This window comes from Anabas testudineus, chromosome 18 (genome assembly GCF_900324465.2).
Source record: "Anabas testudineus chromosome 18, fAnaTes1.2, whole genome shotgun sequence".
Taxonomy (NCBI): domain Eukaryota; kingdom Metazoa; phylum Chordata; class Actinopteri; order Anabantiformes; family Anabantidae; genus Anabas; species Anabas testudineus.
Window position 1 is genome coordinate 12,805,216 of NC_046627.1, and position 16,712 is coordinate 12,821,927.

Here is a 16,712-nt window from a genome sequence, read left to right on the forward strand (position 1 = left end):
AAGCTTAATTTATGGTTTTTATTGAATTCTATGTGTTATCCATGTTATGATGTGTATTTATGCAGTAGCTTCTCTTCGGACTGAAAACAACACCGGCCATTCAGTTAACCATGTTTGCCAAGTGGTAGGTTGCAAGGATACGTTTTGAAATCAGTCTACCGTAAAGTGCTGTGACCAGATAAAAAAAAAAAGAAAAAATGAAAACACCGCTCAGAATCAGTTTCTGACCTGTATCTGTTGCTATTATATGGTTCTGTCTTTGTTCTACTTAACAGACAGACGAGAGACGAAAAAAGTAATCTAAAGAGGTTTTGCTGTGTCCTCATATATATTGTCTGTGTGTGTATGAACACACCAATTACTATTCAACTTCCAGAAATATATTTTCATTTGAATATTACATTAAAATAAAAAAACATGAAAACAATTATTAGCAATTATTATTAAATAATAACTGCACAGAGTGTATGAATACTTTCTGCATAAATGCAGTTTTCTGTTTTCATGTGTTTGCTTGCATATTGTTCCTCATGTGATTGTGCAACTGATAAATGCCAACTAGCATGTGAATCCTGACTGTGACATGTTTTACCACTTCTTCTGCAAGAAGGAGCAAGTTGTCCCAAAAGAGAAGTGTAAAGCAACACTGCACGAGAGTTATCTTCTTATCTAGGCTGCATATTTTCCACTGTGTCACTGTCAGAAGAACGTTTTGCACATAGCTAAAAGTCCTTAAAAGCCTTCTCTGCCTTGTTATAAATAACAAGCTTAAAACCCTGTAACAGCTATAAACTTCACATTTTACAGTAATAAACTATCATCTGGCAACAGTGAGTTGTGAATGTAGTGTATGAAATGCCAAACATTTATTTATTTAGCTACAGTGATGCCTGACTGACTTATCTTCATATGTCTACTGCATAATTTTCAGTGCCAAAAAATGTTTTGCACAAAGCTAAATCAAACTTTTCACTTTAATATTAAAACGTACAGATTCATGCATTTGTATTATTATTACAACATATAACATGTTATTTAGAGCTGTTACCAAAGCAATTTAAATTAAGGAAACTGTGTGTTGTAATGAATTTGATTTGGCAAACAAAGGGCGTCTGTATTTGTGCATGTATGTAGATGTTCTATTTCTTCTTCTTCTTCTTTCGGCTTTTCCCATCAGGGGTCGCCACAGCGAATCATCCTTTTCCACCTAAATCTATCATGAACATCTTCTACCCTAACATTAGCCAACCTCATGTCCTCTGTTAAGACATCCATATATCTCCTCCTTGGTCGTCCTCTTGCCCTCCTGCCTGGAAGCTCCATCTCCAACATCCTTCTACCAATATACTCACTATCCCTCCTCTGAACATGTCCAAACCATCTCAGTCTGGCCTCTCTGACTTTGTCGCTAACACAGACAACGTGAGCCGACCCTCTGATGTACTCGTTCCTTATTCTGTCTAACCTGGTCACTCCTAAGGAGAACCTCAACATCTTCATCTCTGCTACCTCCATCTCAGCCTCTTGTCTCTTTCTCACTGCTACCGTCTCTAACCCATAGAGCAGAGCTGGTCTCACCACTGTCTTGTACACCTTTCCTTTGAGTCTTGCTGACACTCTTCTGTCACACAACACTCCTGACACTTTCCTCCACCCGCTCCAACCTGCCTGCACTCGCCTCTTCACCTCTTTTCCACACTCCCCATCACACTGAACTGTTGACCCCAAGTACTTAAACTCCTGCACCTTCTTCACCTCAACCCCCTGTAACCTAACGCTTCTACCTGGATCCCTCTCGTTCAGACACATGTATTCTGTCTTACTATGACTGACCTTCATGCCTCTTCTTTCCAGAGCAAACCTCCACCTCTCCAGCTGTTCCTCCACCTGCTCTCTACTCTCACTGCAAATCACAATGTCATCCGCAAACATCATTGTCCAGGGAGATTCCTGTCTGACCTCATCTGTCAGCCTGTCCATCAACATAGCAAACAAAAAGGGACTCAAAGCTGATCCTTGGTGTAGTCCCACCTCCACCTTGAACTCCTCTGTCTGACCTACAGCACATCTCACCACCGTCATACTTCTCTCATACATGTCCTGAACTAGTCTGACATACTTCTCTGCCACTCCCGACGACTTCATACACTATCACAGCTCCTCCCTCGGCACCCTGTCATACGCCTTCTCTAAATCCACAAAGACACAATGCAGCTCCTTCTGACCATCTCTGTACTTTTCCATCAACCTTCTCAAAGCAAAAACAGCATCAGTGGTGCTCTTACGGGGCATGAAACCATACTGCTGCTCACAAATCTCCACCTTCGTCCTAAGCCTGGCTTCCACTACTCTTTCCCACAGCTTCATTGTGTGGCTCATCAACTTTATTCCTCTATAGTTGCTGCAGTTCTGCGTGTCACCCTTGTTCTTAAAGATCGGAACCAGAACACTTCTCCTCCATTCCTCAGGCATCTTCTCACTCTCTAGAATCCTATTGAACAAACTGGTTAAAAACTCCACTGCTGTCTCTCCTAAGCACTTCCACACCTCCACAGGTACGTCATCAGGACCAACAGCCTTTCCACTCTTCATCCTTTTCAGAGCCTTCCTAACCTCATCCTTTCCAATCTCTTCTATTTCCTGCTCCACAACATCAACATCTTCCTCTCTTCTTTCCCTGTCATTTTCCTCATTCATCGGATCCTCAAAATACTCCTTCCATCTTTTCTGCACACTCTCCTGGGTTGTTAGCACCTTTCCATCTCTGTCCTTAATCACCCTTACCTGTTGCACATCCTTCCCATCTCTATCTCTCTGTCTGGCTAGCCTGTACAAGTCCTTCTCTCCTTCCTTTGTGTCTAACCTGTCATACAGCTCATCGTAAGCTTTCTGTTTGGCCTTTGCCACCTCCCTCTTCACTCTACGCTGCGCTTCCTTGTACTCCTGTCTACTTTCCTCAGTCCTTTCTACATCCCACTTCCTTCTAGCTAACCTCTTCCTCTGGATGCATTCCTGTACTTCCTCATTCCACCACCAAGTGTCTGACCAATGTTTACCTTCTTTCCTCTTTCCAGATGACACACCTAGCACCTTCCTACCTGTTTCCCTGATAACCTCTGCTGTAGTTTCCCAGTCATCTGGAAGCTCATCCTGACCACCAAGAACCTGTCTCAACGTCTGTCTGAATTCCTCACAAGTTTCTTCATTCTTTAACATCCACCACTTGGTCTTCTTTTCTGTCTTCCCTCTTTTCTTCTTCCTGACCTCCAGAGTCATCTTACACACCACCATGCGGTGCTGTCTGGCTACACTCTCTCCTACCACCACTTTGCAGTCACTAACCTCTCTCAAATGACCTCGTCTACATAGGATGTAGTCCACCTGTGTACTCCTACCTCCACTTCTGTATGTCACTCTGTGTTCCTCTCTCTTCTGAAAGTAAGTGTTGACTACAGCCATTTCCATCCTCTTAGCAAAGTCCACCACCATCTGTCCTTCCAGATTCCTTTCCTTCACACCAAACCTGCCCATCACCTCCTCATCACCTCTGTTGCCCTCACCAACATGCCCATTAAAGTCTGCTCCAACAACAACTCTCTCTCCTCTGGGGATTCTCTCTATGGCCTCATCAAACTCACTCCAGAATCTCTCCTTCTCTTCTAACTCACAGCCAACCTGTGGCGCATACCCACTGACTACATTCACCATCACCCCTTCAATTTCTAGCTTTATGCTCATCACCCTGTCTGAGACTCTTTTCACCTCTAGAACACTGTTTACAAACTCCCCCTTCAGAATCACTCCTACCCCGTTTCTCTTCCTATCCACACCATGGTAGAACAGTTTGTATCCTCCTCCAATGCTACGTGCCTTGCTGCCCTTCCACCTTGTCTCCTGCACACACAGTACATCTACCTTCCTTCTCTCCATCATGTCTGCCAGCTCTCTGCCTTTCCCTGTCATTGTGCCAACGTTAAGAGTCCCTATTCTCAGATCTATGTTCCTGCCTTTCCCCTTCTCTCTCTGCCCATGAACCCTTCTGCCTCCCCTCTTTCTTCGACCAACAGTAGTCAAATTTCCACCGACACCCTGTAGGTTAACAGCATCGGTGGCGGTCGTTGTTAACCCGGGCCTCGACCGATCCGGTATGAAAGTCTTGTGGATGATTCGCATGGTTATTTTGGCAATTTTTACGCCGGATGCCCTTCCTGACGCAACCCTCTCTATTTATCCGGGCTTGGGACCAGCACAGAAATCACTGGCTTGCAACCCCTGTGGCTAGATTATGTAGATGTTCTATTTAAAAAGTAATTTAAAACATTAAACACTAGTTTGTGTTATTTTTAAAAGTAATGTTTTATTCACCATGATTTGTTTTTGCACTGTAGTTAAATCCAGCGCAGATACACTGTATGACTACAGTTTACATGTTTCTGCATTAAATACTATTGTTACAGATAAATTATTAAACACTATAATTGCTGAAACGTTAAAATTAATTTGCGTTCAGACTCGCACTTTCTGCGAGACAGGGGTACTCTGGCTGACCCCTAAAACAGCAGAAGTTGCAATTAAATCAGACAGCTGTGCACAACTGTATAATCCTTCATCTACTAGTGTGCTGAGTGGCAGCAGGAACATCATAAAACTTCAAAAGAAAACGTTTCAGCACACTTAAGGGATTTCAAGAGTTCAATTTATTATAGTTTAGCAAATTGTAAATGAATAAATGTACAATCAACACTTTAACATAACATCCCTTAATGTTAAATGCATCATCTGTATCATTAAAACATTTAGAAAACCTGGAAAAATATCTGTCGGGCAGGGACTACAAAACTAGAAAGAATTTGGCAGGCAGTATTACATTAAAAACTGCTATAACCCTGCAGTGGAAATCACTGCATGGGCTCAAAAACAACTCTAAAAACCAACGTGAACAGAGTTTGTTGCTCCATCCACAAATGCAAATTAAAACTCTACTGCAAACAGGCAAACAATGCAAACAAGAAAACAAGGACCTAAAACAGTGCTGCATTTTTTTAACTCTGTCCCAACACTGTTACTGTGATTTTTTCAAAAAACACAAACCTAATAACAGGCTGTTCAATTAGCATTTAAAATACTAGGTATAATATTGTAATGTTACATGAATAACTAAGTTTAACACATTTTCCATCTGTAAATATGTAATATTAATTAATGTGATGTAATAATATGACCATACATGTTAAATCAAATGTTAAAACACACAATGAACTGAATAAACAAATCAAAAACACACTCTAAGAATTGAAAGTATATTACCATTTTTTTTTTCAAATCAGGGCTAAATAATAATCTATTTAATAATTCAAATGTGGTAAAAAAAAAGAATAAACCATTCAGGAATAAATAATTAATAATTTAAAAACAATTATTGGCTGACTAAATATGTCATAAAGTATAAATCCAGTGTAAGAAAAGTACATATCATAAATATATAAGCAATGCAGATGTTTTTAAAATCACTTGAAAGCAAAGTTTTTTACGTCAATTTGGCAAATATCTGAAATCACATAAAGATTGTATCAAAAGAAAATATAAAATAGACATTGATCAGTCAAGAACAAGGCGAAGCAAATATGAATAATAATGACCGTAACTAAGAATATGGTTCGTTTTCACAGTGAAAGTCAAGCAAAGAAAATCTTTCTTCACTTTTACTCTTCTGCTACAGTGCTACAGAGTCAAACACAACCCTTGTTAATCAGCAACAAAATCCACCAGTAATGTTTGAGCAATTCAAGAAACATCTGTTGAACAAATGGCAATGTATTAAATATTGCTGGGTTTTTTACATTTTGGGATAATAGTTCTAAGGACATTTTGACCAGTCCTCACAACTTTAAAATACCTTTTTGGTTGTAGAGACTATGTAATAACTGAGGGTTTGGCCATTTCATTATGCTACTTAAAATCACATTAACTGGAAAGGAGAGAAATGATCACCGTGTGTGTGTGCTTGCATGCAATGGGATCAACAACCCAGAAAACTTTCAAGGGAACTATTTTTTTTATTTTTAGGTTTGGGATTGCACTAGTTATGATTATAATTATGGGTATTCGTGTTAATGTGATAAACTCAACAATATTAAAAATCACTCTTGAGGAGCTTAAGCAGGAACTTTTTAATGGCTTCATCTATGTCCTCTGACCTTAATCCATTATGCTTTAGTTTCAAACACAGATCCTTGAGTTTCTTTTTTTGGTGTCCTTCAGCCTTGACACTTCCCTGATATTTACAGATGCGACAAAATGTTCGACTTCTATACAGAAAATCAATGAACTGTTGATTAGTGGCAGCGGGAGGGGCAGATGTGGTTAAAGGTTGAAATGTGCAATCGCATTGGCTTTTAATTTGTTTGGGATACAACTCAGCAACAGTTACTGTGCTAGGACAATCTGTTTTAGGAAATACGTCAATGCCAAATGTTTGTTGGAGTTCCTTCAAAGTCCTCATCTCCAGATATTTAGATGTACAGTCTGCAGTGTTCTTGCCCCAGTGAGCACCTGCTAAAAACGTTTTCTTGTCTTTGCCTTGACAGCAGAAGGCTGACCAGAGAACTGAGGGTATGTTGACCTTCTCATTAAGTTTGTTTTTTTGTGTGTCCTTGCTGGGACTTGCTCCAGTCACTACATAGGCTTCCTGGTTTGAGCAGTAGGTTTTTAAGATACATTGGACACAGTGCTCCATTTTGTCCCAGCTGCCTTTGTTGAACGATGAGGCTTGTGGAACAATGTTTGTAAGTGTGAAAGTTGAAATTTTGTCACTTCTTTCAAATGCATAAGAAACTGGAAATAAATGGCCCCTGGAATAGTCATTGTTATTTGTGTAATCATAATCACTGGCCTGGTGTTTATACGTGACACGTTCACAATCCTCCATGTTTATTTCCTCCATGTCTTCAAGCTGCAAAAATTCAAACACAGTGGTAATCATGTTTTACCAGTATTAAATAATTAACTAAACTATTGAACAAGAAACGGAAACACAAGATTAGAATTACAAGGTTATTTGAGATACAGGTACCTGTGGCTCTATCTTCCAGGGGACATGCTCAGGTCTTCCCTTCTGTTCTCCTCTGTACTTGTAAGCAGAAAACACTGGGATCTTGTTTTCTGTGTCATAGAGTGTCACAAACCTTTTTTCATCCTGAAAGGTCTGGCAAATGGCTTTGTATCTTTTTTGTTTGTTTTGCTTGATTAGACCATTTTCCAAGATGCCTGGAACCTGTGGAGGCCTGTCATTAAGAAGAAACCCTTTACACGCCTTTGACATCAACTGCACCACTTCAGTCTCTGTGGGACTGATGGACAGGAGGAGGAGGACAGCGAGGGGCAGGAGACACCACATCTTCAGAGGAGTCATCATCACACACTGTCAGACAAATTATTAAAAAATTATAAAAATATTGGACAAATTACTGATGTCTCTCTCTCTCTCGCAGAGTTACAGTATATTTTCATTTTTTTTTTAAGTTCATTTGCCTTATGGCTCCTTATTTATGCTACAATATGTTAATTAATTTCATCCCAAGTAACTACATGTCTGGTAGATAAGTGTTTCTTATCTGCGTTATCAGTACAGCACAGTCCAGTTTTGAGTTTAACAGAGAGCTACAGAAAAGAGAACCAGACGTTTTAAACTTATGACTGCTTCAATAGGTGTATACAAGATGTTTGATGATAAAAAATAACTAATGTTAAGTATAATGTTTTAATGAAAGACAAACAGATGAAAAAACCTGTATAAAATACTCCCTCCTCCTTCCATAATAAGTTCATGCCCTTTTCTTAAATGAATTAGATATTAAATGGAATCAGTTAACTGCAGGGGGGATTTTGTTACAGCTGCTGTCAACCACACCAATGGAAATATAAATAACTTGGACAAGAGTAAAACTGAAAATTTAGATGTACTCATATTACTATTTATTATTATACTCATGTACTCGTGGCTATATATTATTCTGGGGCTTCATACATACATGATCATGTCATTTTCAAGTAAAGCAAATGCAAATCCATGTTACAATGTGTCTTTATGCAACAGCTTCTCTGGTTTGCAGAGTAAAACTTTTCAGCTCATTGATTCCATGATGGTGGAACCATCTACTCACCCTCAATTTTCAAAAACTAAAAACAAAACACTTGCCCCTTATACCCCATGAAATGGAAACAGCTTTTCCTAGAGGACTTTACTTAAAAGTTTGTCTCCTTGGCTTGTATATTCTGCTTGCTTTGTACCTCACTTGTAAGTCACTATGAATAAAAGCATCTGCCAAATGACTAAAAGTAAATTTAAATGTAAAACGGTTTGTTTGAGCTCTTCCCCTACCCTGTTCTGTTCTGACTGGCCAGCTTGTAAAGGTGGCGGACTAAACCCAGCTGGAACACAGACTGTAAACAACACCAGCCTTTCAGCTAACCATATTAGTTAAACAAGTGGTAGGTTACAGGGGTTAATTATATGTCCTTCATGAAGTGCAGTGAACAGATACAAAACATAGTTTAAAGTCTGTTTTTGGCCTGTAACTTTATCTACCGTTGTTTTCTAGTTCTGTCTTTGGGGAGAGTATATAAAGTTTATTCTCACAGCCGAATAATGTAATTCAAAGAGTTTTTGATAAGTATCCTGTATGTTTTGTATGAGTGTTTTACTGATGGCACTGGCAGTTTTATCAGAGTAAAGGATGGAGTTCATATAAACAGATACCATAAGATTATTGTATTATTCTGAAAATAAATTAAAGATAATTTTAGTTGTTGAAACGTATAGTTAGAGATGGATCAGGTGACTCTGAACCATCTCTTAGTTATGCTGATATAGCTTAGTCTGCTGGGGGACCTCTAGTGACACACTGAGTTGTAGGCCTACTTGTTAGCTACCTGGCGCCGCCTCAGGCCTGTTGCAGTAGCTCCCGTTAGATTTTGTAGTTTTGTAGTTATTTTGGCCATTTTTTTTTTTTTTCTTTCCTTACTTTTCTCTTTAAACTCCCCTTCGAAACAACTTACTTCACGTTGGAATATGGCGTTACTGATGATTTTTTCCTCATTTTTCGTGACTTTTCCAACACTTTATGTACTGATGGGGATTAACAATGGACGCGACCAGGAGCGGACGCATTGTTTACAACAGGGATCAGCTGATCGAGAGAAGGCGCCGGGGATGCAGAGCTGGACTAAAAAAGAAAGAGTGGAAGAGAAGGTTTAAACCTTCTCTACCTTCTGTGGTCACGGGAAATGTGAGGTCCCTGGTGAAGAAGATGGATGAGCTCGGTGCGCTGACTTCAAGCCAGCGGGAATATCGTGAGTGCAGCATCATGTGTTTTACTGAGACCTGGTTCAGGAACAGATTCCGGACTCCAACTGCACCATCAGCGGCTTCAGGACTGTGCGGGCGGACAGAGACTGTAGGAGGAGCGGTAAGAGGAGAGGAGGTGGTGTAACCCCGGACATGTTACTGTAAAGGAACGTCTCTGTAGCCCGGACATTGAGCTCTTATCTGTGAGTCTGCGTCCATATTATCTACCGAGGGAGTTTACCTGTGTTATTGTCATTATGACGTACATTCCCCCGTCAGCCGCTCCTGAAGTAGCGTGTGACGTCATCAACTCAGTCACCGCTAACTTACAGAACCAGCATCCAAACTCCTTCATAATAATAACAGGAGACTTCAACCACACGTCTCTGGACACAACTCTCCCCACTTTGTCAACTGCTCCACCAGAGACAATAAGACCTTAGATTTACTGTATGCAAACATTAAGGATGCATACACCTCCACTGCTCTCCCTCCCTTAGGCAGATCCGACCACAACCCTGTGCTCCTCACCCCCGTCTACACTCCTATTGTGTAGAAGCAGACAGTGACCACGAGAACTGTAAGGAAGTGGTCTCAGGAAGCTATTGAGACTCTCCAGGGGTGCTTTGAAGCCTCAGACTGGAATGTTTTCTGTGACCAACATGGAGACGACGTCAATTCCATGACAGACAGCGTCACAGAGTACATTAACTTCTGTGTGGACAACATCATCCCAACCAGGACAGTGAGGTGCTTCTCTAACAACAAGCCCTGGATCAACAGCAACTTAAAGGAGCTGCTGAACAGGCAGAAGAAGGAGGGAGACAAGGACCAGGTGAAGTCTGTGCAGAGAGAGCTGAGGGTGAGACTGAGGCAGAGTAAGGACGCGTACAGAAGGAAGCTGGAGAACCAACTCCAGCAGAACAACATGAAGCATGTGTGGTCTGGAATGAAGAAGATCACTGGCTTCAAGGAGAAGGAGAACCAGGTGGAAGGGAACCTGGACAAGGCCAACGAGCTGAACCATTTTTTCAACAGGTTTACAGCACTACCACCCTCCCTCTCCCCCTCCTCCACCTCCAGACACTCTGCTGCACCCTCCTCCTCCTCCCCCTCCTCTGCCAGACTCACAGACAGAACAGCGTCTCCACTGCTGCCCCCCCACACCCATCCTACAATGAATATCAGAGACGTTCATAAAACCACACCCGTCACTGGAACTCTTACAGACAAAATGATCCCACCGTCACCCCCCTCCTCTTCCTCTACCATACCCACCTCCCCTACCCATCTGTCAGTGACCAGCAGCCAGGTGATGAGGCAGCTGGAGAAGCTGAACAAGAATAAGGCAGCAGGACCTGATGGTGTCAGCCCCAGAGTCCTGAAGTCCTGTTCTGAGCAGCTCTCTGGGATTCTACAGCACCTCATCAACCTGAGCCTGAGAATGGAGCAGGTGCCAAACCCACTGCAGTTCGCTTATCGCCCACTGCTGCAGATCTTCTACCAGTCTGTTGTAGCCAGTGCGATATTCTTTGCTGTCGTCTGCTGGGGCAGCAGCATCAGAGCCAGCGACACTAAGAAACTGAATAAGCTGATAAGAAAAGCTGGCTCTGTGCTGGGGGCTCCTCTGGAACCTTTAGAGCAGGTGGTGGAGAGGAGGATGCTGCACAAACTGCTGAGCATCATGGAGAACAGCTCACATCCTCTCCACAGCCTGCTTATCAAACAGAGGAGCAGTTTTAGCCAGAGACTTCTCCAGCTCCGCTGTGACAAGGAATGGTTCAGGAAGTAATTTGTGCCAACAGCCATCAACCTGTACAATGACTCCCTGACAGAGAGTCAGTGTCCACGCTGATGGTTTAACAATGTGTGACTAAGTCACTTTACATTCAAGTCCTACTGTGTGTTTGTTGTTATTACTGTCTATTCTCTGTGTTATTCTTGTACTGCGTCTCGTGTATTGTTGTGTAGATTATGTTACTCAATGTTAAAATGTTTTCTGTGTAATGGCTGCTGCAACACCAAAATTTCCCCTTGGGAATCAATAAAGTATCTATCTATCTTATTTGTGTAACACACATAATTAACCATTTATTGATGCTCTTATTGTAACGCTAGTGAAAAATGATCATTTGGAAATCAATTGAAAAGCACGTTGGCTTTACAAAGAAAAGAGTTATTTTCACGTGTCTGTCTGTGCCTCAAAAACAGAATTTTTAAGTCATACTTATTAAGGGTTATCTTTATAATCTATGCACCATTTTTTTTTACCGTTTTGTTTTTCACAACTTTGATGTTGATGTTTGACACTGAAATATAGACAGCATGCAAGCTACACCATAGAAAGCTGACTTCACCCATTTTAAACTGGCTTCCTATGATACTAGTTTGAAAGGAGAAGAACAGTAAGTCAAAAAATTATATGAAGGAAGTCTCAGGTTTTGAAGAATGCTCAGTGCTTGTTGTCTTCCTAGATGTGTTATTATTATATTTATATCAAATGATCCTGAACAAAAGATTATGATCTACATTAGCTGCACACTCAGACATTATCAGCTGCTTTACATTTCCCCACTCTCTTTACCAAGGACATATTTGTTCTGTAAAGTTCAGAGTCTTAAATTCAGTACCGCCTTTCAATGGGAAACCACCTCCACTTGATGACAGCGTGGGAAAAATTGGTCCAATATTTGATCAATGAATGAAAATCAAACAGTAACAAAGGTTTTCAAATACTGGATTAAAAAATGCAAATGGCACAAATGGGGAACATAAAAGTACAAGTGCCTCTGAATTGTACTAGAGTAAAAGTACAATAGTTCTGACATTAACCTCCAGGTGGAGTTGATGTAAATGCAAAATCAGAAACAATATAATACATCAAATAAAAACAATCAGAATCAATAATAAACACACAAAAAAAATCTCAGATTATTACCAGACTAAATATGTCGGCAGTCAAGCTGTTCCTGAAAGAAATACTTAAGTCAATGAACAACCCTCGTTTCAACTCTACTCCTCGAGCTCCTCCTACTCCTCGAGCTCCTCCTATTCAGAGAAATCAATTTCACACGTCTGTTATAAGAAACAAGAAGTCACCTCAAAAGTTTCGACTAACATTTATTAAGGGTTATCTTTATATCTATGCAGTATTATTTTCACATATCCACTGTCTCACTAGCCAACACTGTATACTGTTAGTTTATTTTGACACGGTTCTGCCACCACATCTTCTACAAGATGCAACAAGTCTCAAAGAGAAGTAACACTGCATAATATTATCTTCATAACTCTGCAGCTTAATGTCCTCACAGAATGTGTCAGTGAAACAGCGAAACATTTGTCAGTTTAGCTTTTGTCTCAAAAATGTCTCAAATCCTCATTAATACACCACTCTGTGTTTTTTTGTTGATGTATTTTTAAATCCTGATTGGAGAGGTGCAGAATGTAACACAGCTTGTCAAATAAGTGTACGGGAGAAAAAAATACAAATGGTACAAAAATGCAGCAACATTTTCTCTAAGAGGACACTTTGTTTTGGGAAATTCCTCAAATTCTTTGTTACTAATGCTCAGTTTGTCAGAGTTCTTCCAGTGTACATTTGTTTAACATAAGGTTCTTCTGGGACATTTCCCCCCCAGACAGTCAGTGTCCACGCTGATGGTTTAACAATGTGTAACTAAGCCACTTTACATTCAAGTCCTACAGTGTGTTTTTTTGTTTATTACTGTCTGTACTGTGTGTCATTCTTGTTATTCTACTGTGTTTTGTATATTGTTGTGTAGATTACGTTACTCAATGTTCAAATGTTTTCTGTGTAATGGCTGCTGCAACACCAAAGTTTCCCCTTGGGAATCAATAAAGTATCTATCTATCTATCTATCTTATTTGTGTAACACACATAATTAACCATTTATTGATGCTCTTATTGTAACGCTAGTGAAAAATTATCATTTGGAAATCAATTGAAAAGCACGTTGGCTTTACAATGAAAAGAGTTATTTTCACGTGTCTGTCATAAGAAGCAAGAAGTTGCCTCAAAAACAGAATTTTTAAGTTACACTTATTAAGGGTTATCTTTATATCTATGCACCATTTTTTTAACCGTTTTGTTTTTCACGACTTTGACGTAGTAACATTGCATAATATTATCTTCATAACTCTGCAGTTTAATGTCCTCACAGAATGTGTCAGTGAAACAGCGAAACATTTGTCTGTTTAGTTTTTGTCTAAAAAATGTCTAAAATCCTCATTAATACACAACTCTGTGTGTTTTTGTTGATGCATTTTTAACTCCTAAGTCAAGAGGTGCATTAAGGGAGGGCATAAACACCTAGACATTAAGTCCCCAAAATACCCTAGAGAAGCAAAAACTCATTCAGAAAGAAAAGCAAAGACACTGAAATATAGACAGCATGCAAGCTACACCATAGAAAGCTGACTTCACCCATTTTAAACTGGCTTCCTATGATACTAGTTTGAAAGGAGAAGAACAGTAGGTCAAAAAATTATATGAAGGAAGTCTCAGGTTTTGAAGAATGCTGAGTGCTTGTTGTCTTCCTAGATGTGTTATTATTATATTTATATCTAATGATCCTGAACAAAAGATTATGATCTACATTAGCTGCACACTCAGACATTATCAGCTGCTTTACATTTCCCCACTCTCTTTACCAAGGACATATTTGTTCTGTAAAGTTCAGAGTCTTAAATTCAGTACCGCCTTTCAATGGGAAACCACCTCCATTTGATGACAGCGTGGGAAAAATTGGTCCAATATTTGATCAATGAATGAAAATCAAACAGTAACAAAGGTTTTCAAATACTGGATTAAAAAATGCAAATGGCACAAATGGGGAACATAAAAGTACAAGTGTCTCTGAATTGTACTAGAGTAAAAGTACAATAGTTCTGACATTAACCTGCAGGTGGAGTTGATGTAAATGCAAAATCAGAAACAATATAATACATCAAATAAAAACAATCAGAATCAATAATAAAGACAAAGAGAAACTCAGATCGTTACCAGACTAAATATGTCGGCAGTCAAGCTGTTCCTGAAATACTTAAGTCAATGAATAACCTGCTCTTAACTCTACCCCTCGAGCTCCTCCTATTCAAAGAAATCATTTTCACACGTCTGTTATAAGAAACAAGAAGTCGCCTCAAAAGTTTAAAGTAACACTTATTAAGGGTTATCTTTATATGTATGCAACATTATTTTCACATTGCCACTGTCTCACTAGCCAACACTTTATACTGTTAGTTTATTTTGACACGGTTCTGCCACCACATCTTCTACAAGATGCAACAAGTCTCAAAGAGAAGTAACACTGCATAATATTATCTTCATAACTCTGCAGCTTAATGTCCTCACAGAATGTGTCAATAAAAGAGCGAAAAATTTGTCAGTTTAACTTTTGTCTCAAAAATGTCTCAAATCCTCATTATTACACCAGTCTGTGTTTTTTTGTTGATGTATTTTTAACTCCTGATTGGAGAGGTGCAGAATGTAACAAACCTTGTCAAATAAGTGTATGGGAGAAAAAAATACAAATGGTACAAAAATGCAGCAACATTTTCTCTAAGAGGACACTTTGTTTTGGGAAATGCCTCAAATTCTTTGTTACTAATGCTCAGTTTATCATAGAGTTCTTCCAGTGCCCTGGTGTACATTTGTTTAACATTAGGTTCTTCTGGGACATTTTCCCCCCAGTATGCACTCGATATCCACTTCTTTAGGTTCTCACTGTAACAGCAGAAAGGTGACCAGAGCACAGAAGGTACAATAACATCCTCGTTAATTATTGTGTTTGTGCTGGGCTCTGCTCCAGTCATTAGGTAGCCTGTACTGTTGCAGTAATGTTATCATCTTCATGCACAAAAAAAGTGAAAATAAATGGCGCCTGTCATATCTTGTGCTTGTTTCATAATCATTATCGCCGATATCACAATCCTCCATATTTACATCATTCTTGTTTTCAAACTGCAAAAGTTAAAACACTCAGTCAGTGGAACTGATATTGAATAAATATGATGAAAATGTTTACAGGTTTTTATCAAGTAAGTTAATTACATTACAGTGGCTTGTTGTTCTTAAACAATTTTCTTTCTTCTTATTTTTATTTTTTGCAGAAGACAAAACATCAACAGTTAAAATATTTGTTAAAAAATATATGACGGTCAAGAAAATGATGATTTATACAATTATTAAATGCAGGATGCAAATAAGTGGCCCTTATTATACCTTGTTTCATCGTTATATTCAACATTATGATTGTTCTCCCTATTGGACACTGAGGCTCTTTCTTCAGCTGTAAATGTTGGAATGTTCACTCAGTGCAGGTGCAGATTATTGCATTACTATAATATAAACATATTCATTATGTTTATTTTACTATACTACCGTAACAAAATAAAACAATGTGCGAAAAATTTTTAGATAAATACCTGTGGATCTATTTTCCACCTGCCACATGACCTTTTCTCCTCTCTCCTTCTGCACTTTTAAGCAGAAAACACTGGGATCTCGTCAAACGGATTCCACGTGACATCCAAGACTCTACGTTGTGACCGCACACCCTCTGGTGTTGAGGGTCCACCCTGCCTGTCTGAGAGTAAAGAAGAGCATAAAACCATTTTACCCACCAGGTCTCACGGGCATTTTAAAATGATGATTAACACTGTATTGCTTTAATATAAATGAAAAATAGATCATTAGTACTGTATAACAGCTGATCTGTGAGAGGGTAGAAAGTGCATAAACTACCAAATTTGTGTGAATATACTGCACATAGAAATGTGCATGTGGTGAATAATCATTGTTTAATGTCAACCTTTTTCATTGTGTGCTAAATGTATGAAAGTTATATGTTAAATGCTCTAGCAAAAAAGTAGGAGGAGGATTTGTGTACCATTAAAGTTTTCTTCCTGTTTGGAGTTTTTAAAAACTTAAAACTTTCCTTTTTTATAAAGTTTATAGTCAGAGATGGATCAGGTGACTCTGAACCATCTCTTAGTTATGCTGCTATAGCTTAGTCTGCTGGGGGACCTCTACTGACAGACTGAGCTCCTCTCCTCTCTCCTTTCTCCTGTATCCATTCAAATTCTACCATTTCATGTCATTAACTTTGTGTCTTTTCTCTCTTTTAGTTGTGTTTCCTCCTCTCTGTCTCCCTCTCTCTGTACTTTTCTGCAGGTATCCTCGGCCTGGAGCTGTACATCTCCATAATCCAGTTGACCTGCTCCATGTTTTTGCTGCTTGTTGTTGTCTTATTGCCTGCTGTTCTTTTCTCTCTCCTCTTTCCACTCACCCCAACCAGTCGAGGCAGATGGCCGCCCACCATGAGCCTTGTTCTAGTGGAAG

General features: G+C 39.5%; 1 protein-coding gene across 1 annotated transcript; it reads right to left on the minus strand.

The window, feature by feature from the left end:
- Positions 1-4,684: 4,684 nt before the first annotated feature.
- Positions 4,685-12,334, minus strand: LOC113168643. The gene is made up of 3 exons (XM_026369683.1): positions 12,285-12,334; positions 7,073-7,420; positions 4,685-6,952 (listed from the first exon to the last, which is right to left on the minus strand). The coding sequence occupies exons 2-3, from the start codon at positions 7,412-7,414 to the stop codon at positions 6,134-6,136; spliced, it is 1,161 nt and encodes a 386-aa protein (XP_026225468.1). The 5' UTR covers positions 7,415-7,420; positions 12,285-12,334; the 3' UTR covers positions 4,685-6,133.
- Positions 12,335-16,712: the final 4,378 nt, after the last annotated feature.